Genomic DNA, 27,680 nt, shown 5'->3' on the forward strand with positions numbered 1-27,680 from the left:
GTAAGCCTCCACACTGAGGGAGTGTGCAAGTCATGGCTGAGCCCCAGGCCAGGCTGCTGCAGAGGCTCCTTGCACGGGCAGTGGGTGGGCTGTGTGACCTGAGGGGCTCCGCTGGCCACAGAGGCTGCGAGTCTGGGCGGGGTTTGGAGCTGGTCATGAGCAGAGCTAGAGAGGTGGTCCTCCCTGCCCCTGGCTGGGGGAGGGTCTACAGGCTTCCCGCTGAGAGGACTCCTTGTTCAGTCAGTAAGAATTTATTGGGCACCTACTGAGTTCCAGGCAACTGGCCTGTTCCAGTGGGGAGCAGGGGGGCTCAGAGGCCCCTTCTGCTGCTGACTCCTCTGCCCTACCCTTTCCAGGAGCCTACGCGCAGCCCCTTGACGAGCCCCTCTTCACGCCGGTGCTGGTGGCCTGCATGTCCATCATGGCCTTGCTGCTGCTGCTGCTTTTGTACAAGTACAAGCAGGTGAGCCTGGGCAGGGCGGGGGGCGGCCAGGCACCCAAGTGAGCCAGACCCTGGGGCAGTGCCACCAGGCTGTGCTGACCCACCCTTCAGCCCCTGTGAATACGAATTCATCTGTCAGCCAGTCATTGAACCAACAGCTCTTTAGTGGGCGCCTGCTGTATGCCGGTGTCAGTGGCTGGAGGAGCCAAGTCTCGGAGCCTCTGAGGTTTTGCCCTCGTAGAAGTCTCTGTCTAGTGAGGTAGACGGTTGCTAATCAAACAGCCACAGAAGTGAGGGTGTGGATCACAGAGCGAGAGATGCTACGGGGAGAGCCGTGGCCACTGGGGAGAGCATGAACATGGGAACTTGTCCCAGCTGGGGGCTTCCAGGGACACAGAGAGGGTATCATGGGGCCAGGCCTGTGTCTCTGTCAGGTGGCAGGTAAGTTAGTGGAGGGGAAGGCCTGACCATCATCGTCCTCGTCATTATTTAATATGATTATGAATCAAGTCTGCCGGTAATTGCACGTTGACGTTTAGTGCACTGCCTGTCACTCTGAGTGCTCAGTCAGTGGTGGCGATGTTAGGGGCATTGTCATGAAGCATGTTACCTACATCCCCTCATTTACTGGCCTCAACAACCATGGCATGTGGGTAGTATCACTACCCCATTTTACAGAGTTGGAAGCTGAGGTTCTGAGAGGTTGAGACAGTTGCCCTAGTCTACAGCCGGTCAATGGCAGAGGCTGGTTTTTTAAAAGCCATTTTGTAAACCCATGGTTGGGTTGGGCCCCGCCTCAGGCAGCCCTCCAATCCCAAGACACGTGAGCTATCTTGGGTTCCCCAGCCAACTTCCCCCTGGGCCCAGGGTGTGCAGCGTCCATTCGGAGCACTGGCTGTACCCACCACCCTGCTAAGTCCTCTACACGTCGTCACCTCGGTGAATCTTCAGCACAGCCTGGTGCGGGGGCTGCCCTTAGCAACACCATTTCACAGATGGAGAGACAGAGGCTTCGAGACACCAATTTTCCTAGAGTCCTAGAGCCTGGCAAGGCGGGATTCAGATCCATCCAACTCCGCCCACCTCCAGGGACAGGACTTCACCCACTGTTGTGGCCTCCCGTTCCCTCTCTGAGCAGCTCTGTTGCAAAGTTCTTCCTTATATGGAGCTGAAAACAGCCTCTCCGTCCCCACAGAGCCGCCTCCGCAGCCCTGCAGAGATTCTAGAGAAGGGCCCAGTTCCCTTCCAGCCCTTTCTGCTTTGGGCCGCCCAGCCCCCTTGGCCAGCCGTGGTTTGGGGACACCTTTACGCTCTCTTCACGGAACCATTTGTGGAACATGTACTCCAGTCACCTCTTATCCCATTTAAGAAACTGACCTGGCCCCTGAGCCGACCCAAGGCCAAGAGAAGGAGGGCATCCCAGGGGTCAAGATGGCCAAGCCCTGCCGCAGGGCTTGTTGTCCAAGTGTCCTCTGCTTTGCTCCACGGGGTTCTGAGTCTTGCCCCTTCACTGGGGACTCAGCCTGGCTTGTCCTCACTACTCGGGCCTGAGGGGAGGGGTGGCCCCGCTTGGGGGAAGGGTTGCTTCTGTCTCAGGGCTGAGTCATCGCCTTTCTGGCCCCCAGAAAGACCACAAGACGGGCCAAGGGGGAAGAGAAAAGGGCAGGAGTCAGCAGGCTGGAAGGAGGAAGGACATGCGGAAGAAAGGATGTTGGTGATGGGGAGGACCGAAGGAGACGGGGAAGCCACTGGAGAGGCTGGAATTCTGGGGGTTGGAACTGAGCTCTGGGGATGGGGAGGTATATGGGGGATGCACAGGAGGGTCCCCAAGATTTCCAGTGGAAACTGTCCAGATCTCCCCCTTCCTGAGATAGAAAACATCCGCCCACCCAAAACAGCAGGCCTGGATGGGGGAGTTGTGGGGACTTTGATGATTCCATGCCTACCTCGGTCACCAAGGGGAAGTGGCCTGGGCCTGTTGTGAGGATTAAGTGAGATGACGCACGTTGAGTGTGGAGCCCAGCGCCCACTCACAGGAAGTGCTCAGGAGGCGCTCACTGATAGCATTATATTCTGAGGCTGCCCATCCTGGCCTCCCCATTAGGGTTCTCCTTCAGAGGAGAGGCCCCTCTGGGTAGAAGCCCCTGGGAGTTACACAGGAGCCCTGTCTAGGGATAGCAGAGGCTGAGCAGAGCTAGTGTCTGCTTTCCAGGAAGAGGGGTGGGGATGCCTGAGGCAGGTGTGGGAGAGCTGCGTTATCCTCTAGGTATCAGGTCTGGGGTTCAGAGAGAGAGCTGAGGTTCCAGCCAGACAGCCCTGCCCTCCCCTTCCCCAATATCCCATGCCCAGCTCGCGGTGGGCTGGCGAGGGGCTGACTCAGGCCCAGCTGCGGGGGCCAGAGGAAGGAGAAGTGGCAGGGGGGAAGAAACAGCCTTCACCACAGTGGCCCCTGGAGATGGAAGTGGCCAGGCAAGGTCAAGGAATCCCTCCTGGATCTGTGTCCATCCTTTGTGTTGGGAAGGCACCCACACACAGGGTTTGAATCCTCTGACACTCAGGAAGTCCTCTTCCTGTCCCGTTTCAGACTATCTGCTGAAACTGTAATATGAATGTCCTTAAGTTCACCACTAGTCTCTCCTGAATCAGAACCTGGAAATTCTTCCTTATGTCTAACTGCAGTCTTTCCCCCCGAACTACCATCTGGAAGTTCTTCCCTATGGCTATCTGGAGTCTTTTCCCTTAACCTAGTGAGACATGTCACCCTCCTCCCCAGCACCCACTTTAGCTCCCCCTGCCCGAGTTGGGTGCCCCATGTAGGAGCCCAGCTGCTAAGCACAGCCCAGCTGGTCCCTGTCCCCATGACTGACCGGAAGGAGAGTTGGACTGCTGATCCGAGGCCTCAGTGTCCTCCACCGCCCCAGCCCAGCTTCCACTTTCCACCTAAACTCTGTCTGCCATCAGCACTTCTCATGGGCACCCCTGGCATGATGCCCCCATGCAGCTGCCACCCGGGGCAGGAAAGAGAGAGGCAGCCACTCCTCCTCAGCTTAGGCTCTGCCGCCAGCTGGCTGGTTGGAACAGCATGGAGAGCCTGAGAGGAATGCGGGTCCTCCAGATGCTCGCTGTCTTGTACGTGGGGTCTCTCTCTCTGTTGGTCCTTTAGCAATGTAGAGTCGGATGCATCACTCGCCTGCATCGGGCCTCAAAGGGTTCACCTTGCACTTAGAGAACTCACTTGCTGATTGCAGCCCTCGAGACTTTCCTGCCTCCAGAACCGCCCCCGCTCCCCTCCAGCCACACGGCACCTTCCAGTCCCTTAGACTCACCAAGACCTTTCCCACCCTCAGGCCTCCACACCTTTGTTCCCTGCACCCGCGAAGTGCTTCCCCTGATGCTCGCATGGCCAGCTCCCTCTCACCTCCTCAGGGGCCCTCCCTGTCTTGTCTTCAGTTGTCCCCAGCGCTCTCTGTCCTATTACTTTCTTTTCTCCATAGCACTATTCTAAAATTTCCTACATATGTATCTGAGTTGATTGTCTGTCTTAGCAACTAGAATGCAAACTCCAGGGGACAGGGACTCTTGTCTTGTCAAACTCTGAATCAACGATGCCTGAAACAAATAGGTACTCGGTGAAATATTTGGATGGGAATAATATTCAGCCTTAAAAAGGAAGGAAATGATGACATAGGCAACAACATGGATGAACCTTGAAGACATCATGCTAAGTGAGATAAGCCAGTCACAAAGGGACAGATCCTGCATGATTCCAGTTAAATAAGGTACCGGGAACAGTCAGATGCATGAGATAAGTGGCTGGAGGCTCGGGGGAGGGGGGAACAGGGAGTTGCTGTTTAGTTAGAGTACAGACTTCTAGCTTTTCAAGATAAAAAGAGTTCTGGAGGTTGGCTGCACAACAGTGTGACTGTATATAACACTACTTAACGGTATACTCAAAAATGGTTGGGATGGTTAATTTTGTTCTTATCGCAAGTGAAAATAAAACAAACAAGTAATAATTGGATGGGAGGATGGATGGATGGATGGATGGATGGATGGATCGATGGATCGATGGATCGATCTACAGTTCTACCCTCCCTCCTGGCTCAGGAATTACCAAATTATCAGAGCTGTCAAAACCCTCAGAGGTGGTTGTATCCAAATCTTTCAATACACAGGTAGGGAAACTGAGGCTTGGAGAATGGACGGTCCCATGGTAAGGCCAAGCCAGGCAGGGACGGGGCTCTCGGTTCCATGGGCATGAGATGACACAGCCCCTCTCACCACGTCGCAGGCCACACCGACCTCCTCCCGCTGTGTGGTGGGACTGCCCAGCCCCTGTCCTCCCGGGTCGGGATGATGTCCAAGATCCACCTGCCAAGCCCAGCTGACCCGTGCCTCCTCCCTCTCCCTCTGCAGAAGCCCAAGTACCAGGTGCGCTGGAAGATCATCGAGAGCTACGGGGGCAACAGCTACACCTTCATCGACCCAACCCAGCTGCCCTACAACGAGAAGTGGGAGTTCCCCCGGAACAACCTGCAGTTTGGTGAGCCAGGGTCTCAGCACCCAACATGCCCTCCTGTCACAGGGCCAGCGTGGGTGGCAGGGAGCCTGTGGGCGCTTAGGTGCCCCGGGACCTAAGCAGGCTTTGTGTGTGGCAGGTAAAACCCTTGGAGCAGGCGCCTTTGGGAAGGTGGTAGAGGCCACGGCCTTTGGTCTGGGCAAGGAAGATGCTGTTCTGAAGGTGGCTGTGAAGATGCTGAAGAGTGAGTGCAGGAGGCAGGTTTGGGGGGAGCGGGTAGGAGGTGGTGTATGCCAGGGGAGGGTCTGTTCTGTTGTCACAAGGGCATCACCCACATTTTCGGCCTGTCAGGGCCTGTGGAACAGAGCCTGGGATCGGGGGTGAGGACTCTCGGCTTCCTTTGTGAGCTCTCGGCTCCCTCAAACTCCTGGGTGTGGAAGGGCTTCTGCCTGAGCCTCGAAGGGGCTGAGGTGCAGAGAGGCCATCCTGGCCTATGGCCTGGCCACAGCTTGGCCTCCTGCTACCCCAGATCAGCTCAGTAACAGGCCATCTCTCCTCTCTCTCTCCCCATAACTCCCATCGTGTGTCCTCATTTCTCCTGCCTCTTTCGGCTTCTGATTGCTTTGGGGCTCTGGGTCCCCTCTGCTTTGCTCCCCTGGGCGTCTGTGTGCATGGCTCTCCATGTCCTGCCCTTTCTCTGTCTGTGGGACCTGTGGCCCCATCTCCCAGCCACGGCTCACGCTGACGAGAAGGAGGCCCTCATGTCGGAACTGAAGATCATGAGCCACCTGGGCCAGCACGAGAACATAGTCAACCTTCTGGGAGCCTGTACCCATGGAGGTAAGGGGCCCTGGCAGGCATGGGGGCCCATGGTGGTGGGGCCTCTTGGGTGTCTGAGGGTCCCAGGGCTACCTCACTCCATCTTCCCCTTCCCGTCTCCACAAAGTGAAGGTGGGATCCCTGTCTCAGCAACCCTTGAATTCCTAGGCCAGATGCCTGGACTGGTCAGAAGCTGCTTATGGATGACAGGCAGTTCTATGAGATCTGATCAGTGGCTCTCAAGAGTCACCTGGAAAAGGAGAAAAGAGTGCAGATGCCTGGGCCCTGCTCCAGGGAGTCTGATGATATGGGTCTGGAGTGAAGCCCTTCAAATCTACCTTTTACGAAGCCCCCACTCAAAGAGGCTTGGACACTCACCGCAGGGCCCACAGAAGTGCCCCAGGGCCTGTTGGGACTCTCAGTCCGCTCCAATCTCTTCTCCTATAGCAGCTTTGACTTATGTGGAACTGTCATAGATTTCCTTCGAAGAAAAAATGATTCAGCTACAGTTTTTTGGAGGTTCCTCTGCTTTAGACAGTTGGGTCACTGAGGTCACCCAGAAAGCAGAGAGGGCTGCTTATAGACAGGCAGGATTAGAACCCAGGGCTCCTGAGTTCCAGTACAGGTTCTTATTGCCCCTGCCCCATGTTCCTGTCCACATGGGGTGGTGTGTTAGGGGTGCACTGACCCCACTCTTGGCTGCTCTAGGCCCTGTCCTGGTCATCACTGAGTACTGCTGCTATGGCGACCTGCTCAACTTTCTGCGAAGGAAGGCTGAGGCCATGCTGGGACCCAGCCTGAGTCCAGGCCAGGACCCCAAGGCAGGCACTGGCTACAAGAACATCCACTTGGAAAAGAAATACATCCGCAGGTAGTATCCTGGTGAAAGACGGGAAGGAGGCCAGGACTGGGAGGTGGGGCCCCCATGTCTGTCCCCGAAGTCAGCTCAGGGTTGGGTGGCTTGCGTGGCCCTCACCTTCCCGTTTGTGCTGTGGGGAGTAGCCACCCATATTATATGGGCAGCTCAGTTTTCCTCCTACTTATTCCCATCATCCAACAAATATTTGAGCCCCTACTATGTTCTGGGAGTATTGAGGGCAAAGATGGGCGGCTCACAGTCTGGTGGAGATAGGCATTAATGAAATCATTATTTTATCATACGTAAAACATTAACCAAGATCCATTTGGGGCCTTCGCTAGCGATGGGCAAATCTTGGGGATAATGGCCCTGTTTCTCCCATAGCATGTGCTGTCGGGGGCTGGGGGGCACCCATTCCACTTTGGAGTAGCCATGGAGAAGTGGGATAGAGTCTTTCAGGCGTTGAATGAGCAGGGGCAAAACAGCATAGCTGTGGCCAGGTCCCTGGTCCACTTGGGCCTCAGTTTCCCCAGCAAGCCATCAGGGGTTGAACCCCTCAGCATCTCTCTGCTCTTGTTCTGTAATGCTGTGATTCCTGGAAGCCACCCCGAGGCAGATGGACAGAGCCACATTGGGGAACCTGAGAGAGAAAGTGGCCTTTGTGTCACACGTGAGTCAAGGGCAGAGGCGGAGCCTGGCTGGATTCAGCTCTGTTGACTCCTCGTCCAGTGCTCATCTGAGCTACACTGATGTCCTGGGAGCCTTGGACTCGGGGCTTGTGAGGCTTCAGGGCCAGGCTGCTGGGTCAGAACAACAAGGGTATATACACTGGGCTCCTATCCTGCCAATGTCAGCTACCAAGCCGGGGGAGGCAAAAGGGGAAGGAGGCCATTTCACTCCATCCAGTGACCTCGAGTATGGGGGCTGGCGGGATTTTCTCTGATTTTCTGACACCCTTTTGAGAGGGTGGCTCACGCTGGGCCTCAGCAGGCTGGAAACTCAGGCCAGAGCAACTCAAAATGAGAACTGAAGTCAAGTATTAGCTTCCATCTTCAAATCTACAGATGGGGAAAGGATTCCGAGTCGGGTGATTTCAAGGGGAAATGGCATGTGAACCAGTCCTACTAATGGGATCCCAGGCTACATTAATAGAAGTACACTTTCTAGACCAAGGGAGTGGATAGTTTAATGGTCAAACCATAAATAAAGCACTAGGTTGTTTTTCTGGGAACACGAGAGTAAGGACATCGTCAAGGTGCACAGCTGTATCAGAGGGAGCAGGAGGTGAGAGGTCCAGACTCCTATGTGGTTGAGATATCAGAAGCAGTGGTGGCTATTCAATGTGGAGCTGTGCTTCTCAACCGGAACAGCCACCAGAAGCACAGGCTCATAAGCTTCTGAGAGCTGTTAGGAATGTACAATCTCAGGCCTACCCAAACCTGCTGACTCAGAATCTGCATTTAAATAAGATTCCCCAGGTGATTCATATGCACATGGGTAAGTTTAAGAAGCACTGCTCTAGACCACTCCTCAACTCTGGCTGCACACGGGAATTGCCTGGATTAATGTGTAAGTGGGAATGACTGGGCTTTACCCCTAGAGTTTCTGAAGTCTTGGGTTTGATGGTCTGAGTATCTGGAACTCCCTGGGTGATTTTAATGTGCAGCCAGAAGGGAGAGCTGTGATGTAGACAAGAGGGCTCAAAGAAGGGGCCCTGGAATATGCTCGAAGCCCTGCTGGGCTGTTCCAGAGAAGAGTGAGATGCTTCTGGAGGGCAGAGCGAGGACCAGGAGGAGGAATAGCCCGGGGGCAGATTAGCATTAGGAACAGCAGAGAACTTTCTAACAGGCAGAGCTGCCCAAAGAGAGAACAGGTTGTAAGCTCCCTCACTGGATGGCCAAGCAGAGGTCACTGATCACTCAAAGGAGGTGTCAGAAAGGGAAGTTCAAGTTGACCCTGAGGTCTCTTCCTTTCTCTACTGAGTGGCTGGGTGAGGCCTGAGCTGGGCAGTGCAGTGACAGGCACTGACCAGCCCCCGGCCCCCTCTCCTATGCAGGGACAGCGGCTTCTCCAGCCAGGGTGTGGACACCTACGTGGAGATGAGGCCCGTCTCCACTTCTTCATCAAATGATTCATTCTCTGAGCAAGGTGCGGAGGAGGTACCAGGGCTGAGGGAGACGAGAGGGGCTGCTTGGGTTGAGGTGGGGGGGCCGCCCTGACACCTCTCCCCACACCAGACCTGGACAAGGAGGATGGGCGGCTGCTGGAGCTGCGTGACCTGCTCCACTTTTCCAGCCAGGTGGCCCAGGGCATGGCATTCCTCGCTTCCAAGAACGTGAGTCAGAAAACAGGTCCCCATGATGTGGGGGGCGGGGGCAGGGGCAGCCAACCCCCCGTGAGGCTGGATGGGTGAGGACAAGGGGGAGAAAAGGGAGTGTGTGAAGGGGGCCGTCCTCCTTACAACACAGGCCTGGGAGTCTAGAGCCTGAATGCTGGCTCTGCCACTTGCTGTGTGGCTTTGAGCAACTGCTGAACCTCTCTGAGCCTAGCTTTCTACACCTATAGAAACGGGCACAATCATCGAATGGCATGAAGGTAGAATTGGGTTACAATGTGTGCAGATGTTTAGGGAACGGCCTGGAACGGCAGGGCCCTGAGGGTGGCAGCTCCTGCTCCTGTTAGGAGCCCCAGGGCTCACTGCTCCTGGGCCCGTGCAGACCTAGCTCTGAGGCAGCTCCTGCCACGCAGGGCCAGAGGGCCAGAGTCATGGTGGTTTCTCAACACTGACTGTATGCCCACATTAAATTTTCCCAGACCTGGGTCTTGGTAGAAGGTAGGGACAGGACCCAGGGTACAGGACCAAAACTGATGCCCACTTCCTCGAGGAGGACCCCAAGCCTTCTGGGCCCTGGCTGTTCCTCCTGCACCTTGGGCTCAGGTAGGGGAGGGATCAGGACTAACCCTACAGTGCTCTCCCTCAGTGCATCCACCGGGACGTGGCAGCCAGAAACGTGCTGCTGACCAGTGGCCATGTGGCCAAGATTGGGGACTTTGGTCTGGCTAGGGACATCATGAATGACTCCAACTACATCGTCAAGGGCAATGTGAGTGCTGGGAGGGCTGGGCCAGGCTGGGGAGGGGTGGTGACCCGGGGTGCAAGGTGACTGGGGTCTGCTGTGCCAGGCCCGCCTGCCCGTGAAGTGGATGGCCCCAGAGAGCATCTTCGACTGCGTCTACACAGTTCAGAGCGACGTCTGGTCCTATGGCATCCTCCTCTGGGAGATCTTCTCACTCGGTAAGCCGCTGGCCCAATGCAGGCTCAGCGTGGGGCTGACTGGTGCTTGGTTGCCCAGTGTCCTACGCCTCGTGGAGCATGCTAGTCCAGGACCCTTGGTGGTCAGGGCAAAGCAAGGGCTGCTAAGAGTGCAGGGATGGGCGAAGCATCTGAAAACCAAGCGTTGCAGCTCCGGAGTGGTTAGGGCAGACCCTCTCCCTCGACAGGCACTCCCTCCAGGCTGTTTCCTCACCTGTCTGCTTGTGCAGTTGCTGTTTCCTAGAATGCTGTTTGCCCTCACTCTCTGAAGCATGCATGTCCTTGAAGATACAGCTCCCATTTCTGGAGCACTAGGCACAGGAAGTTGGGCTAAGCCCTTTAATGTACTCCTCTACCAACCTCTTATTCCAAAGCCTGTGCTGGAATTTTGTGGATGTGATGAGGCCTGGGTGAAGACTTTCAACGTCCTAGAAGCCTAAGCCTTTTGCAGTGCCCGGCATATAGTAAACACTTGTTAAGGGGAGCTGCTGTTCTATTACTGCAGTCCAGCTGGGACCCTTCACACCCAGCCCTACCAAGATGTGTGGGGGAAGGTGACGGTGAGCACTGAATATGGTCTTTTCCATGATCTTGTCCTTTGCAGGGCTGAACCCCTACCCTGGCATCCTGGTGAACAGCAAGTTCTATAAACTGGTGAAGGACGGATACCAAATGGCCCAGCCTGCGTTTGCCCCAACGAACATGTAAGTGAAGAACCCCAGGGAGGAAAAATACCCCAGGATTTGTTGGAAGTGGATGGGAGGGTGTGTGGCCTTTCTTGTCCACAATGTTCCAGGGTCAGGCTTCTACTTGCCCACAGTGGACTAAGACCCCTTTTATCAAGTTCAGGGTTTCCACTGGTTTCCCAGGTAGCACGGGGGACATTCTCAAAGAGGGCTCTCAACTGCGGCTAGCCCTAAGACGGATGATGAATGTTTAACTCAGACTCTGTTGCTATGACCTCAAGAAGGCTCTCTCTTTTCTTCCCTGTCCTGGGGCTCTGTGGCGGCGGCCAGCCTCTCACTCAGCATAGCCAGCCAGCCGCTGCAGCCTCTTAGCCGCCTCACGCCAGCCGGCCCACCCCAGGCTCCTCACTGGCTCCCTGCCCTCACCACAGCCTTCCCCCACACTCGCTGGCCCATCTCACCCACCGCGTCTTTCTCCAGCCACTGTCTCTCCACGGCTGCCCCCTATGCCACCCAGGCGCTTACCGCCAAGGTGGATGCACCCAGCCAGCTAGCTCCTCTGCCACTTTAGTCCTACCATCGACTGGCCTCTTAAACCTACCTGCAGGCAGCAAGAGTGCCCCTTCTTCATCCTAGGAGCTTGGGCAAAATAGCATCTCTGAGCTTTTTTTCTCCTCAGTTACCACGCCCGTTTTGACAAAAAGCCCTTTTCCCCGGGGTTACTGGAAAGATTAGATAACACACCAAGGACTTCGCACTGGCCTTGTGCAAAGCTCACCTCTGACTTGGTTGTGGGACCTCTGCGGGGCAGAACCCTGTAGTGTGTGTGCATGAGTGCACAGACATGAGAAGTCCCAGGCCCACAAGTAGCTTCTGTCCTGCCTCAGATACAGCATCATGCAGGCCTGCTGGGCCCTGGAGCCGACCCGCAGACCCACCTTCCAGCAAATCTGCTCCCTCCTTCAGGAGCAGGTTCAAGTGGATAGAAGAGAGCAGGTGAGTGGTGCCAGGCTCAGTGTGGGTGGCTGGTTAAAGCTGGGCCTGACTGATCAGTTCTGACCATCCCGACATCCCCCCACCCAGGACTACAGCAACCTGCCAAGCAGCAGCAGCGAGCCGGAGGAGGAGAGCTCCAGCGAGCACCTGGGCTGCTGTGAGCAGGGGGACATTGCCCAGCCCCTGCTGCAACCCAACAACTACCAGTTCTGCTGAGGAGGTGATCACAGGGATGTACTCTCTCTCCCCTCCTCCAAGCTCTCAACTCCTCCATGGATGGGGCACCATGGGGAGAACACAGACTGTGCCCTTGGTCATTTCCCTCAACAGCCTGGCCCAGCTCTGAAACTCGGGAATGTGGGATCTACAGGAGGTTGGAGAGAACCCCACTCCCAGGGCCTGGGCCATCACTGCCAGTCAGGGGCTGGAGCTCCGCCCCGCCCCCGCCAGTTCTCAATGCTGTGGCCTCGTGTGCTATGCCGACTGGGAGAATACCCAGCTCACTCTTAGCCTGTTCCCACTTCCTCCCCTCCTTCCCTCCTGTTTCAATGGAAATGGACTGGTCTGGGGACTCAAGTCCCCAGGAGCTGCCCAAACCTTGAGGAAAAAACAAGGCTCCCTGGCCCTTGGCAGAATGGAAGAACACCTGCTGAGTGGATCCAGGAGAGCAGGCCGGTGCTCAGGGCTGCACTTGGAGCAGGGTGGCTCCTCTGGAAGAACCTAATTGTCCCTCTCTGCCTTCTCTCCACGGCCCCACCCACCCTAGGTCTGGTATTGCTGCAATGAGCCAGGTGGCAGCTAAAGGTTGAGGTGCTCTGTCCGGCCCCCCCCACCCCGCCATTCTGAGCTGGAAGGCAGGGGCCCCGTGTGGCTGGCCACACCAAGCAAGCAGCACACACTCCAGGTTGACTCATCATAACTAACAAACGGTCACGCTGTGGAAGTGTCTCTGTCAGCATTAAACTAACAGCATTAACACAGCTGGCCTCTGGTCTTTGTGCCATGCAGACGCCCGGGGACCTCCTTCCATCCTCCCGCAGTGAGTGACCAACCCCAGCACCTCTGGGGCCCAACCACACTGAGCTGCATACAATGAGGCTGGAATTGACTCCTGTTGCACCCAAACCATATAATTTAATAAACTTTATTCTGGTTGGGGAAGAGGGAGGGGAAAAAAGCCACCTATTCCACTCCTCTCAATAAATTAAATAACACGGCCAATTCCCGTGCCCTAAGCAAACTCTGGGCACTTGAGCCAGTCCTGCTGTTTCCTTACCGCCCAGTCTGCTTACCCTTCACAGAAGGGAGTTTTTCCTACTGCCCCCAGGTTATGTCATGCTCACGGGCCACATCCCCTCTGTGATGAGGGTCCAGAGAGGAGGCAGGCTGCAGCAGCAGTGACCAGGAAGGGGATCCTCTTCCTCAAAGCTTGGGGCAGGGAGGCTAGGCCTGGAAGAGAGTTGTGGCTCACGCTTTCTCAGCTGCCCCCAGATGTGGGTGCAGGAAGAATAGGAGGGGAATGCATTCCTCCTCTGGGAGAATCAAGAGCCCAAAGGGACCCCTGGAGCTCATGAAGCCCCCAAGGCCCCGAGTCAAAGGCAACAGGCCACAGGGGCTGGAAACGGTGTCCCTGGGTGGGAAGGGAAACCTCAGCAGCCTTGGCCCACCCAGGACCTCCACCCCGACCCACAGGCGCCCCTGGGAAGCCAGCAGCTACTTGCCTTCTCTCAGCCTCCCTGCCCCTTTATTGAACATATGGTGCCACCCAAGTGCTCTTTTGGGGCTAGTAAAGAGTGTCCTGGTGCCTCTCCCGACCCCCAGAAGGTTGAGAACCAAGGACCCTGGGCTCCACCGTGCTCAGGAAATGGAAGCTCTTTGGTCAGTCCCAGCATCAGAGGCTGGTCCCCTGGATGGATCTGCCTCGGGCAAGGGCCTTACTATGGCTTGAGAGAGATGGTGCGGTCCCTGCACAAGAGCCCGGCTTACTCTGCAGCTGTGGCCACCTCCTCTTCCTCAGCATCCTCCTCCGTCTCCGTCTTGATCTGAGCAACCCCGAGGCGGTAGAGGGTGTCTCGGATGACCACCTCGCCAGGCTGGCAGCTCTGCACAATGTCATGGATCTGCCGGTTGACAATCTCGCGACTGGTAAGGAAGTCCATGAGGCGGTTGTAGAGGTAATAGTGGGTGGCATTGTCAAAGGCAATGGGCCGCTGGCGGACGCTGTTTGGTTTGCTGTCTGCAAAGGAGGACAGGATGGCTGCGTAGGGCGCCAACTCAGGACACAGGGCCAAGGAGTGGTGCCCAGCACTGGGGTCGCCAGGACTGGGCTGTGTGCCTGCATGGACGATGCGCCGTGTGGCAGTCTTGGTGACCGGGTGCTGGACAGAGTGCTCAGTCTCCATCATGTCCACCGTATAATGCTGGTCCAAGAGTTCTGGGCAGGACACGCTCTACAAGGGAGATAAGCCACTGTGACGTGAGGGAAGATTAAGGTCCAAGCTGTGTGATGGGTGAGAGTGAAAGCTGTGGGTGAGCCAGCTCTGTTTAAATCCTACCGTCACCACATAACACGTTTACTGGGGCAAGTCCCCCTTTCCTCCTCCCCTGTGCCTCCGTTTCCTCATGTGAGAATGGGGACAGTAACAGTGGCCACCTCCCAGAGCAGAGGCTGGATTACCTGAGCTATTATTTATATCTGCCTAACCAATTCAGACTGGGGCTGCAGGGGAACAGGAAGGAAGTGGTTCCCACGGAGGCTCAGATGCCCTTCTGCAATGCCTCACACCAACCTTACAAACCCAGTGAGCCCCACAGACTAAGGAAAAGGCAAGTGATGACAATGATGGCCCCTTCCTATTACCAGTCCTAATGTCTCTTCTAGCCAAGGGCATGTGCCCGTGCTAAGAACCACAGCCTGATACAGTGCACCAAGACAAAGAAACCAGGGCTCTGCCATTAATCTGCTGTGTGACACTCGACAGGTCCATTTTCACCTCGGGGCCTTACTTTCCCCTTTTAATTAGAGGAAAGGGGTTGATACAGTTAGCATTTTCTAAGCCACTGTGCCTCTAGATCACAACACAAGGAATGCCATGCAGCATATTCAGTCAAAGCCAAAACAGGGCTGGTCTGGGCCTTTTGTATGGCAGCATGCACAGTGTCCTCAAAGGTGGCAATTTTCTAGGCTTAACTGCAAGGTGACCCCTTTGACCCCAAGATACCTGGGGTCACCCTTGGCACCCTAAGTGACATGCTGTGGCCTCACACACACACGTAGGGGTTGGTCAGTAAAAATTTGTGGAGTAAATGCTGGTTCCAGAGCACTGAGACAAAACACCGGTGGAGAAAAAAGGTGGTGGATGGTCCGCAGAAGGTCTTCCCAACGAACCAGGGGGATGTGTCCCAGTTCCTCAGAAGGGAACTCACCACAGGCGGCTCCGTGGGGCTAGAGAAACAGCCCTGATTCCTCCCCCACATCTGGCTGGTCAGCTCTGGGTAGCAGAGGTCAGCACACAGGGCCACTGGTGTGGCCATGTCGACCACATACACAGGGGGCCAGTGGCGGGAGGAGACGAGCAGATCCACGTGGTCGAGGGCACTCTCGCCCCGCACGAGATACTTGGAGCCGCACACCACCTGGTGGGGAGATGGAGTACAGCACAGGGTGAAGAAGCCAATCTGCAGACAGACCGAGTCAGGTCCACTCGCTTCCTCCCGGGAAGATGGACAATCAGGTTTTATGACTGAGGTCACGCCATCCTGCCAGAGCCCATGACATTCTGCTTCCCTCCTACTTCTGTCCCTAAATGAAGTCACCAGCTCACTGCAGCCTGGGAGAAGAGCTGGGAGCATCCGAGCCTCAAATGAGGCTGAGATCCCCCCATCCCCACCCACCAAGGCATCACCTCCAAACCCCACCCTCCACATCACCCCACCAAACACCATCTAGTCCAGTGGTTCCCAGGCTGCATGGCACCAGCAGCTAAGAGGAAGTTCCTGGGTCCCACTCCAAATCTACAGAATTAGCCACTGAAGGTGGAGTCTAAGCATCTGTATTTTGAGCAGACCCTGATGGTGCTGTCCAGATGAGAACCCCAGATGAAGGTAGAGCCTTCATCAGATCCCCCAAATACCACTCTACTGCTGGGCAGCTGTGTGTCCACTGGAGAATTCTGCCTCTACCTCCCTACCTTCACACCTACCAGTCCTGGCTATCGCCTCCAGGTAATACCACTGGCCCACCACAGCCCCGAGATCTATAGCTCTCACACCCCTGTGCTGTCAAGTGCTTCTCTTGAGATGAACCCCAGTCACATGAACACAAGGCTCTGAGCAGGCTCTGACCTGCCAGGGGCTGTTAAAGGAGTTGATGACCTGACTCTCTTCCGACAGCTAGTCGCCCTGCCCACTCAGTAAAAGGGAGGCTCTGCAAAGCCGTCTTCCCCATTTAGCACTGTTCAGGGGGTTTTCTACCCTGGCATCTTCTTGGATTGGGACGACTGTGTCACACAGGGCACAACCTTCCCAGTGCTATCCTGGCGCCTACCCTGTGCATGCTCTCTATGGGCCTAAGGAGTGATCTTCTTAGAACCCAAATCAGACCGTTCACCATTCAAACCATCCAACGGGCCCCTCTCATCACTCTCAGAAGAAAACCCAAACTGTTACTCTTGCCTACAAAGCTCTACATGAACTGGCTTCCGGGGACCCCTCCCCGCTCAGGACATAGTGGTCACATCCCTTCCCAAGCTTACATGGGGCTCTCAGCCTCCTCTGGCTGCCCCACAGACAGCAGGTCCCTCTCCGCTACTTTGTATCTCTGGTCCTTGTCTAGTTCCTGCAGAGCTGGTGCCACAAGCCAAGGTGACTTTATTTCTCAATATGAGGTCACCGAGGGAGGAATGACATCTTCGTTGCTCACCTTTGTACCCTCAACAGCTGACGCAGGGGCCAGCACACAGTAGGGTGCCTAATACTCACTGGTGATGACCCATAAAGAGCTATTCCACAGCTGCCCAGTGACCTAAGTGCCAGCTCCAGGATGAGCTGGATCAATCAGATCCTCTGTGTGGGCAAACTGACATGAACAAATTCACCCTGAGTTCCTCCTCGTTATCCTCTTACCTGATGGGGGCACATCTTGTAGATTTTACCCCCTGTGAGATGAGGTGGGGGCTGTCGAGCTCTGGCTCCATTCTGAACAGATTCGTAGAGGGCCAACAAGGAGAAGCAGAGCTGGTCCTAGAGCACAAGGACCAGATTAAACACAGCAGTGAATGCTGAGCGACCAGGTTTGGTACACAGCACCAAATGCTCACTTCAAATGCTCACTCAAAGCAAATGAATAAACTGTTAAGGCCAGATTGGGCCTTGGAGCCTCACCAGCCCAATGTCCTTTAGGTACATATGGGGATGCTGAGGCCCTGTAAGGACCAGGTCACAGACAGAGCCAGCCAGAATGATCAAGCTGCCAGACTCTGAGGCCTGGGTTCTATTTTTTTTTTACAGGGCTGGGAAAGTGTCAAAGAGGAGCCAACATTTGAGTCTGAACTTAAAGCATTAGATTTTCAAGAGCACGTTAGTATGAAGGGAAGTACATAATGTATGGATTAAATACACACATCCCTCCACCTCCTTCTCTATGGATGCCGTGGTGCTTGTTTTCTAAGAGCCTGGATAGGTGATAACTAGACACTGCAAACTTCATGAGGTTGGTATTTTGGTTATTTCCACTTTGCAAATGAGGCTCAGATGTGTAAGGCAGCTTATCCAAGGCCACACACAGTTAGCAGGAGAGCCTGGATTCCTGAACCTGAGTCTGGACCCACTACCTCAACAGAGGAACTGCCTGGATGGGAAGGGCTTGCGTGCATGTAACAATCTGGCTGCTGGCTATCTCCCAGGCCTCTCTGCCCACCAGCACCCTGTGTCCAACGCAAGTGCCCAGTCATGGGTATTCATATCCCTGCCCAGAAAAATGGCCCACCAGTCTGCTCCCAAAGTCCCTACCCCCAGCACTGCCCCGAGACTCACCCTGGAGTCTTCTGCCCCGAAGGGGATGCCACACTGCCTCAGCAGGCAGTGCAGCTCCTCCTTGCTGTAGGAGCCGATCTCCTCAAGCTTGCAGGCACCCTCCTGGAGCAGCCGTACCAAGGCACCGCCATTGCCTGCAAGAGACGTCGTGTTAATGGGAGGGCGCTACTGCCAGCCACCTGAGGTCCTGCGGAGTCCCTCATGCACGAGGATGGGAACAAGGGAGCCTGGTCCACAGTCAAGCAGGCTGTGCCCCGAGCACTGCCCTGGGGGCTGGGAGAGGTGGACTCAAGGCAGGTCTTAAGCTTCTACAGATATCCGAAGTCTCTGAGAGCCAGCTTTCTGCCTTCGAACATCTAGGGGAGATACCCTGCAGAGCGCCCATGCAAAGAACCCTGAAATGGGTCAGCTTTTAACCTTTTAAGTTTTTCCAGAACCATGATCTCAGATTCTTAACACAACTGCAGCAACATGAGGAACAGTAATAGCTCTCATTTTAAAAATGCTCTTTATACACTAGGTTCCTGAACCTGATCAACAGAACTGTGCAGGGGCCTTACTTATAAAATCAATTTAGCAGGTCATATCCAGGATTTTAAAAATGAAATAGAATAGAAAATCAAGTATGTTGCATTTGGTAAGGGAAAGTACTGTTTTATGAAAGTTGTTTTAGTTACAGATATACACAGACTTGTTACTTATATGACCAGCACGCTGAGTCACGATGTAGAACCTATTGCTTACTCTGAGTTGCAGTTAAAAAAAAGCAGGCCGTCACTCTAACTGTATTAGCTCACTTAATCTTCACAACAACCTAGGTGGTGGGTAGCAATGTCATGCCCTCTTTGTAAATGAAGCAACAGAGGCTCGGGGCAATGAAGGGATTTGGTGGAGGTCACATGGTCACTGAGGGGCATAGCTGGGAATCAAACCCAAGTTGTCAGAAACCGATGCCCTCAAAAGAGCTAGCCCAAGGGCTTCTCAACGTGTAAGCACAGAGCATCTAAAAACCATCTGAAAGACCTGTTTAGAAGGCAGACTCCCTGTCTCCCCCTATATCTCTCAGTGAGAATCTTTGGGGTTGGAGCCCTATCATCAGCATTTTTCAGAGGGTTCCCACTATTCAGTGTAGTGCATCCCAGAAGGCTGACAGTGGGCTATGTGGGTCAGTCCTATACAATGTGGCTGGTAGCTCTTCAAAACTCTGCACATGACTTTAATCTCCAGGGGATTTTGTCACAGGTTGTCATTATCTTTCCAGAAAGAGCCCTCCAGGTGGGTCTGGCACCCTCTCAACCACACATGCTGTCTTGCCACGGACAATGTTCCAGACGCGATGGGACCCTTCCCTGACCCCAGCTGCCAGGTGGCCTTACCAGGTACTGGCTGCACATCCAGGTTTTTGTCTTTCTCAGTGTTGACGACCACAGCTCCTCTCATGAGTGGTGGGAAGAAGGGGGCAATAACAGAGGCATCAAACTTGGTGATAGGGATGCTGGCGGGAAAGGCCACCTGCTCAATCACTTCTGTCTCCATCGTGGCCCAAAAGTCCTCCACATTTACCTCACTAGAGGCCAAGAAGTCAGGCCAGGTGAACTAAAAGGTCAGGACAAAAAAGGTCAAACTGTAGGAGCCACAGAACATCAGCAATACAACAGCCTACCTTCTCCATACAGGCTGAGCAGGGGGAAGGAGTCAGACAGCCACACACTGCCGGGACACCCCCGAATCTAACATCTTAGTGCCAAACTGTTCCTTGGCCTCATTCCTTTCTCCCACACCATAGCACTCCCCAAGACCTAAGTCCCTTCTGCGTCTATGCCTTTATTCATGTCCTCTTCCCTGCCTCGCCAGCAGAGGGCAGCTACCACTGCCTGTCATGTGCCAGACACTGACTAATTAACTACTACTATACAAGCCTGAGGGTGCCTGAGGTGAGAGCACTGGAGCGAGGGGAAGTCTGAACGAGAATGTGAACAAAGATCTAGTTCCAAAGCCCAAGCCCTTAATCCCTATGCCTGGCTGGCAGGAATCATCAGAATAAAACTTAGTGGCACTCCACCCACTTGCAAGGCCCTGTTGATCCCTCACCTCCTCCCGAAGGTCCTCCCAGACCATGCCAGCACACGGCTATCTCCTCTACGTGCAGCATGTACTTACCTACTGTAGACATCTAGCACTGTGCTACTCAATTTTTCTTCTTGTAAGCCCTCTTATGCAGCCCTCAAAGTGAGACCCTGATCCTATTACCTCATCAGAATCATTTGCGTTACTCAGCAATGCTGATATCCGGGCTGCACCTCAATCTGTATGAACTAAACCCCTAAGGCTGCATTTTTAAAAGATTCCCTAGGTGAGTGGTTCTCGAAGCGTGGACCAGTGGCATGAGCACCACCTGGGAACTTGTTAGAAATGCAAATGCTCAGCCCACTCCAGACCCACTGAATCAGAAACCCTGGGGGTGAGGCCCAGCAAGCCTCTCACACTAAAGTTTGCAAATCATTGCCCAATGTAATTTTTATGCCCACAAAGTCTAAGAACTATTGCTCCACATAGAGATGTCTCTTATCAGTCCAGAGGGTCCTCCTCTACCAGTCCCCGAGGGGAGGGGCCAACCCTACAATCTCCTCGTGGACGTTTGTTTTGTTCAATACCTTTCTATTTCACCGACTTTAGAACACCCCCAGCCTGCTCTCCTCGAACGCACTACCCAACTCTGCACTCCACACACAAAAGGGAGAAAACAAAGTCCTGGTCTCTAGAAAGAAACACCCAGAAACAAAGAAGAGAAGAGACACGCATACGGAAAGCGAAGGGAATGCTACTCCATTCTGTGAGGAGCGAGCCTTGATCGGAACAAGGCGGGTGCCAGGCAGGACTAGGATATGTGAGTTTTTGCAGGGAGGTGGGCTTCTGTCTATTCTAGAGAGCAAAAAGCCAAAAAGCCTGTGACCAGATGTGTTTAAAAAACCAGAGCCCAGGGGCTTCCCTGGTGGCGCAGTGGTTGACAGTCCACCTGCTGATGCAGGAGACACGGGTTCGTGCCCCAGTCCAGGAAGACCCCACATGCTGCAGAGCAGCTGGGCCCGTGAGCCATGGCCGCTGAGCCTGCGCGTCCGGAGCCCGTGCTCCGCGATGGGAGAGGCCACAACAGTGAGAGGCCCACGTACCGCGAAAAAAAAAAAAAAAAAAAACCCACCAGAGCTCAGGGTCCCAGGAGGTACTGGTGAGCATGGTGGTGCTTATGAGTTCAGATTCTGGAGTCAGGGAGCCAGACCAAGGTCAAATCCCAGCTCCACCCCTTCCTGACCGGATGACCTTGGGCAAGCCCCCTTCATCTACAAAAATATCACAGGGTTGAGAAGTCAGCCAGAAAGTAATGCACTGAGTACAGAGTAAGAACTTGGTATATGTAATAAAATGCTCAATAAATCATAGCTGCACTACTATTAATATTTCCATTAGACAAGCAGATTTGAATGAGTCTAGAAACAGCCTCTTTGTGAGATAACACACAAAAGCAAATTTTTTTTACAGTTCATTTTACCTACAGGGAACACTTAGAAGGCTCCAGTAGCATTATGCTTGTTTTCATATATCTCATTATACACCACCACCCTCAAAATAGAACTATTTGATCAGTGTATGTACTTATTTTTTTAATTGGGAAGAGAAAGAGGAATATGCATTAAATCCCTAATACGCTCAGCTGGCCGTGTCAAAATACACCAGAGCTTTTCTCCAGAGGTCCTGTACCACTCCCGGTGGCAAACAAGTGAGCTGCAGGTCCAGTGCTTAAAGAGTCACTGTGGTAGAGTTCAGACATGGAAAAGCTTGCACCCACCGTGACTGCTAGCATGCTCACGGGGCACTCCACACCTATGCAGGCAGACCAGACCTCTCAGCATGATGATGGGAAAGAGTTCACCTATGGAATTTTTGAAAAATTCCCTGTACCAGGTTAAATAATTTCCCCTATTAGTCTTAGTTTGTGAAGAGTTTTATCATAATGGGCACTGAATAAAAAAGAAAGTCTTTTTTAGACATCCAGTGAAATAATCATATGGGTTTTCTCCTTTAAACTGTCAAGTACTGAATTACATTAGTATATTTTCTAATGTTGAAACAATCTTACCTTCCTGGGATAAGCTTAGTCATGATTTTATTTTACTCACTGTTAGATTTGTTCTGCAATTATCTTATTCAGAACTCTGACATCTATATTCATGAGTACTATCAGCCCAAATTTTCATCTTGTATTAAATGTTTGGTTTTGCTTTCAGTTATATGGCCTTACACAATGACTTATATCCACTTTTGCTATTCTTCTACGACTGGAATCTTATTTCTTGGATAGTTGTTAGAATTAATGTATAAAGCCATCTGAGTTTGGTGTTATCTTTGTGTGAACATTTTTTAGTTAAGAACCTAAGTCAGATCAGTCCACTCTTCCTCAAAACCCTTCACTAGCTCTCCATCTCACTCAGTGGAAGTCCTTACAATGGCCCGGGCCACCCATAGCCTCTTGAACCTCACACATCCGACCACTCTATACCCTGCTCACAGAGAGCCAGCCACATCGGCCACCTTTCTGTTCCTCAACCATGCCCAGCAAACCCTCTTCAGATCCCATTCTTGCTGCTCCCTCTGCCTGGAATGTTCCTCCCACTGAAAACTACATGGGCTTCAGAAGGCTCTACTCAAATGCCCTTGTGTCAGACAGGACTTCCCCGACTACCCTCTATAAAGCAGGAGCCCCTTCTTCCCACAATACTGGTCTCTTCCTTACCCTGCCTTACTGTCACTATGTTACTTTAAAGTAATGTATTACATATAATATATATTAATAGTATTTTAATATAATATACGCAATTATTAATGTTTGTCTCCTGCCTCCCCAAATCAGAAAGTGAGCTCCATGAGCTCAAAAACTCCGTGGGTATAACTGCCATTTCCCAAATGCCTAAAAAGTGCACCTATAGTTCATGTTTAATAAATCTGTTGAATAAGTAACAAGTGCCTCCATTTCTATCTGGTCTGCCTTAGATGAAAACCTGGGAAGTGGCAAGAAAAAGCTACTCACCTCACCCAGGAAAGAACTACAGCCATCTGCTCCTGGAAACACCATGTAGGACGGTGGCTGCCAAAGTGGGCAGACATTTCTAAAGGTCACCTGTGGCGACCACGAGGCACTTACCTCCACACTCTTTAGTGCCAGCACGTTTTCTTCACTCCTCTGGGCAACTTCCACTTTGGGGGCCACACCACAGATGCCACAGATCATGTCATTGTAGTCTCGGACAGTGAGGCACTCAAAAGCCCAATACCCATTGCACAGCAGCTCCTGCAGCTGGCTCAACTCCTCTGCGGTAAGAGTCTTCTCTAGAAGGAGAGCAAGAGCTCTGAGAAGTTCACAGAAGAAGACCTGGAGGCCACAGGGGATGAGCAATGGCCAGCAAGAACAGCAATTCTGCAAGACTGCTTCTCTCCTAAGAACACCCAAGAGTACTAACCACCAAAGGGTCAAGAACCCTAGCCATTAGGTGTTCTGGTAGCAACTCAAAGGGCAATTCCAATGAGTTATAGCTGCCCTGTACTCAGCACCCACTAGGACCTAGATGCTATGCTGACAGCTTTGAATACATTCTCTCATTTAACTCTCACATCTTTATGAGCCAAGAGTATTGTTATCCTCACTGAATAACTGGAAAAACGGAGGCACAGAGAATAACGTACTCAAAACCAAACTGCCACTAAGTGGTAGAGTGCAGACTCAGGCACAAACCTGTCTGACCCTAGAACCTTTCCTCTACTCCATCTGACCTCAGAGCAGGGAAGGGGCACGGGGCCTGGATTCTGTAGGAAGGGAGGGGAAAAGCATAAACAGAAAGAAATGAGGAAAGCAAAGGGGAAAATAACTTCTAATAATAAGGAGGGTGGTGCCCACCTTCATGTCTCAGCATGAGCCTTGGAAATGGGAGCAGACCTCCAGAAGCTGTGTATTCAGAATGAGTCTGCTTAGTATGTAGTAACGCCAAGTCTACCTATGACCAAAGGATGAGCTTCTATGAAGTCTGTTTAATACTGTGCTGAAGGTCTCTGGATACATGGAAAGACTCATGCTTTCCAAAGTTTGGCATTTGTAAAATTCAAGAGGAGGAGTGTGTTAGGAAGTCAAGAATGTCTTCTTTTCAAAATATCAGACTCTCCTCCAAGGTAATTATGTTAACGAAAGCCCATCACTGAAAATCCCCAGGGAGCTTAGAACTAACCTTGGGGAAACGGAGGAAGCCAACCTTTACCTGTCTGATCCTGCACTGACTTCAGAAGAGTGCTGATGGATACTCTGGGGTCCTCTCCCAGCTTGATCTGGTTTCGGATTGCAAAAAGCAAGTCCAGGCTCACTAGCAGCTTGTTTCCCACATTAAAGAGACCTGCAGGTTAAAAAATGGCAACAGAGAGATTCACTGTTAACAACATCCACAACAGCAAAAAACAGGAGACTAACTAAATGCCCACCAATGGGGGGACATTAAAAAATAAATTGTGGTACATTCATAAAATACAAAACTAGAGGTCACCTGCTAGTTGGTAACCTACAAGCAGCTGTGAAGGAAACTGTTTAATTGGATCCCATTGTACCCAGAGCACAGAGCAGCCTTTTCAGCATGCAGGGGCTGCTCAGAAACCTTGCCTAGAAGATGGCAGAAGAGAAGGACATGAGCTCATCTCTTCTTACGAAAACACCAAAATCACAACTAACTGCTGGAACAACCATCAACAAAAAAACCCACTGGAACCTACCCCCAAAAAGATATCCTACATCCAAAGAAAATGTAGAACCCACAACAAGATGGTAGGAGGGGAGCAATCACAATAAAATTAAATCCCACACCTGCCAAATGGGCGACCCACAAACTGGAAAATAATTATATCATAGAGGTTCTCCCACAGGAGTGAAAGTTCTGAGCCTCACGTTAGGCTCCCCAGCCTGGGGGTCTGGCAATGAGAAGAGGAGCTCCCAGAGCACCTGGCTTTGAAGGCCAGAGGGGACTGATTACAGGAATTCAACAGGACAGAGGGAAACAAACTCTAATCTCAGAGGGTGCACACAAGGTCTTGTGCGCACCAGGACCCAGGAGAAAAAGCGGTGACCTCATAAGACCCTGAGCCAGACCTACCTGCTGGTATTAGAGGGTCTCCTGTGGAGGCAAGGTCGGCTGTGGCTCACTGCGGGGACAGACACTGGTGGCAGTAATTCTGGGGAGTACTAATTGGCATGAACCCTCCTGGAGGCTGCCATTTTCTCACCAAAACCTGGCCCCACCCAAAAACCTGCAGGATACAGGGCTGGGATGCCTCAGGACAAACCACCAACAGATCAGGAACACGGCCCCACCCATCAGCAGGCAGACTGCCTAAAATCTTCCTGAGCACACAGCTGCCTGCTAAACACACCCCTTGACACAGCCCTGCCCACCAGAGGGACAAGACCCAGCTAAACCAACCAATGTGCAGGAACCAGTCCCTCCGACCAGGAAGCCTGAAAACTGGCCTCATCCACCAGGAGGCAACAGCAAAAGCAAGAAGAACTACAACCCTGCAGCCTGTGGAATGGAAACCACACTCACAGAAAGTTAGACAAAATGAGACAGCAGAGGAATGTGTCCCAGATGAAGGAACAAGATAAAACCCCAGAACAACTAAGTGAAGTGAGATAGGAAATCTACCCAAAAAAGAATTCAGAGTGATGATAGTAAAGTTGATCCAAGATCTCAGAAAAAGAATGGAGGCACAGGTGGAGAAGATAAAAGAAATGTTTAACAAAGACCTAGGAGAACTAAAGAACAAACAAACAGAGATGAACAATATAATAACTGAAATAAAAAATACACTAGAAGGAATCTATAGGAGAATAAGCGAGGCAGAAGAATGGATAAGTGAGCTGGAAGACAGAATGGTGGAAATCACTGCTGCGGAACAGAATAAACAATAAAAAGAAATGAGGACAGTCTAAGAAACCTCTGGGACAACATTAAATGTACCAACATTTGCATTATAGTGGTCGCAGAAGGAGAAGAGAGAGAGAAAGAACCTGAGAAAATATCTGAAGAGATATAGCTGAAAACGTCCCTAACATGAGAAAGGAAACAGTCACCCAAGTCCAGGAAGCAGAGAGTGCCATACAGGATAAACCCAAGGAGGAACATGCCGAGACACATAGTAACCAAACTGACAAAAATTAAAGGCAAAAAAAGAGAAAATATTTAAAGCAACAAATAAAACACAAGGGAATTGTCATAAGATTATTACCTGATTTTTCAGCAGAAACTCTGCAGGCCATGAGGGAATGGCACGATATATTTAAAGCAATGGAAGGGGAAAAACAACCAAGAATACTCTACCCAGCAAGGCTCTCATTCAGATTTGAGGGAGAAATCAAAAGCTTTACAGACAAGCAAAAGCTAAGAAAATTCAGTACTAACAGACCAGCTTTGTAACAAATATTAAAGAACCTTCTCTAGGTGGAAAAGAAAAGACCACAACTAGAAACAAGAAAATTACAAATGGGAAAGCTCTCTGGTAAGGGTAAACATACAGTAAAGGTAGGAAATAATCCACACACAAATATGATATCAAAACAAGCAATCATGAGAAGTGTACAAATGCAGGATATTGGAAATGCATTTGAAATTAAAAGACCAGGAAGTTAAAACAATCTTGTTTATATATAGACTGCTATATCAAAACCACATGGTATCAGCAAACCAAAAGTATACAGCAGATACACACACAGAAAAGAAAAAGGAATCCAAACATAACACTAAAGTTAGTCATCAAATCACAAGAAGAGAACAAAAGAGGAAGGGAAGAAAAAAGACCTACAAAAACAAATCTAAGACAATTAACAAAATGGCAATAAGAACACAGATATTGACAATTACCTTAAAAGTAAATGGATTAAATGTTCCAACCAACAGACACAGGCTCACTGAATGGATACAAAAACAAGACCCATATATATGCTGTCTACAATAGACACACTTCAGTTCTAGGGACACATAACAGACTGAAAGTGAGGGGATGGAAAAAGGTATTCTATGCAAATGGAAATCAAAAGAAAGCTGGAGTACCAATACTCATATCAGACAAAATAGACTTTAAAATAAAGACTATTACAAGAGACAAAGATGGACACTACATAATGATCAAGGGATCAATCCAAAAAGAAGATATAAGAATTGTAAATATATATGCACCCAACATAGAAGCACCTCAATATATAAGGCGAATGCTAACAGCTGTAAAAGAAGAAATCGATGTAACACAATGTAATAGTGGGGACCTTAACACCCCACTTACATCAATGGACAGATCATCCAGATGGAAAATCAATAAGGAAACACAGGCCTTAAATGACACATTAGACCAGATGGACTTAATTGATATTCATAGAGCACTCCATCCAAAAGTAGCAAAATACACATTCTTTTCAAGTACACATGGAACACTCTCCAGGATTGATCACATGCTGGGTGACAAAGCAAGCCTCAGTAAATTTAAGAAAACTGAAATCATATCAAGCATCTTTTCCAACCACAATGCTATGATTAGAAATCGATCGCAAGAAAAAAAACTAAAAAAACACAAACATATGGAGGCTAAACAATATGCTACTAAACAACCAATGGATCACTGAAGTAATCAAAGAGGAAATCAAAAAATACCTAGAGACAAACGCAAATGAAAGCACGATGATCCAAAACCTATGGGACGCAGAAAAAACAGTTCTAAGAGGGAAGTTTATAGCAATACAATCTTACCTCAGGAAACAAGAAAAATCTCAAATAAACAAGCTAACCTTACATACCTAAAGCAACTAGAGAAAGAATAACAATCAAAACCCAAAGTTAGTAGAAGGAAGGAAATCATAAAGATTAGAGCAGAAATAAATGAAATAGAGACAAAGAAAACAACAGAAAAGAACAATGAAACTAAAAACTTGCTCTTTG

At 51.5% G+C, this 27,680-nt stretch overlaps 2 protein-coding genes across 9 annotated transcripts in view; one reads left to right on the plus strand and one right to left on the minus strand.

Moving 5' to 3' along the window:
• Positions 1 to 12,689, plus strand: part of CSF1R (colony stimulating factor 1 receptor) — a 29,304-nt gene extending 16,615 nt beyond the window's left edge. The window contains exons 10-21 of the mRNA XM_082621599.1: positions 357 to 463; positions 4,859 to 4,985; positions 5,101 to 5,205; positions 5,691 to 5,801; positions 6,489 to 6,651; positions 8,696 to 8,787; positions 8,877 to 8,974; positions 9,621 to 9,743; positions 9,823 to 9,934; positions 10,557 to 10,656; positions 11,526 to 11,634; positions 11,722 to 12,689. Coding sequence (XP_082477725.1) covers positions 357 to 463; positions 4,859 to 4,985; positions 5,101 to 5,205; positions 5,691 to 5,801; positions 6,489 to 6,651; positions 8,696 to 8,787; positions 8,877 to 8,974; positions 9,621 to 9,743; positions 9,823 to 9,934; positions 10,557 to 10,656; positions 11,526 to 11,634; positions 11,722 to 11,850 — 1,376 coding nt within the window. The 3' untranslated portion in view covers positions 11,851 to 12,689. The remainder of the gene's footprint in view (positions 1 to 356; positions 464 to 4,858; positions 4,986 to 5,100; positions 5,206 to 5,690; positions 5,802 to 6,488; positions 6,652 to 8,695; positions 8,788 to 8,876; positions 8,975 to 9,620; positions 9,744 to 9,822; positions 9,935 to 10,556; positions 10,657 to 11,525; positions 11,635 to 11,721) is intronic.
• Positions 9,961 to 27,680, minus strand: part of HMGXB3 (HMG-box containing 3) — a 61,956-nt gene continuing 44,236 nt past the window's right edge. For 3 of the 8 annotated variants that reach the window (XM_082621589.1, XM_082621587.1, XM_082621586.1), the window contains 8 exons: positions 23,970 to 24,101; positions 22,865 to 23,049; positions 19,044 to 19,263; positions 17,668 to 17,801; positions 16,759 to 16,875; positions 15,061 to 15,270; positions 13,621 to 14,084; positions 9,961 to 10,255 (listed from right to left, as the gene is read on the minus strand). In XM_082621589.1, the coding sequence (XP_082477715.1) occupies positions 10,057 to 10,255; positions 13,621 to 14,084; positions 15,061 to 15,270; positions 16,759 to 16,875; positions 17,668 to 17,801; positions 19,044 to 19,263; positions 22,865 to 23,049; positions 23,970 to 24,101 (1,661 nt within the window). In that variant the 3' untranslated portion in view covers positions 9,961 to 10,056. Of the gene's footprint in view, positions 10,256 to 12,762; positions 14,085 to 15,060; positions 15,271 to 16,758; positions 16,876 to 17,667; positions 17,802 to 19,043; positions 19,264 to 22,864; positions 23,050 to 23,969; positions 24,102 to 27,680 lie in introns of those variants that run through there. The other 5 variants (XM_082621591.1, XM_082621590.1, XM_082621593.1 and 2 more) reach the window with 3 other exon arrangements.

The sequence above is a fragment of the Mesoplodon mirus genome (assembly GCF_964341445.2).
Source record: "Mesoplodon mirus genome assembly, chromosome: 5".
NCBI classification, from domain to species: domain Eukaryota; kingdom Metazoa; phylum Chordata; class Mammalia; order Artiodactyla; family Ziphiidae; genus Mesoplodon; species Mesoplodon mirus.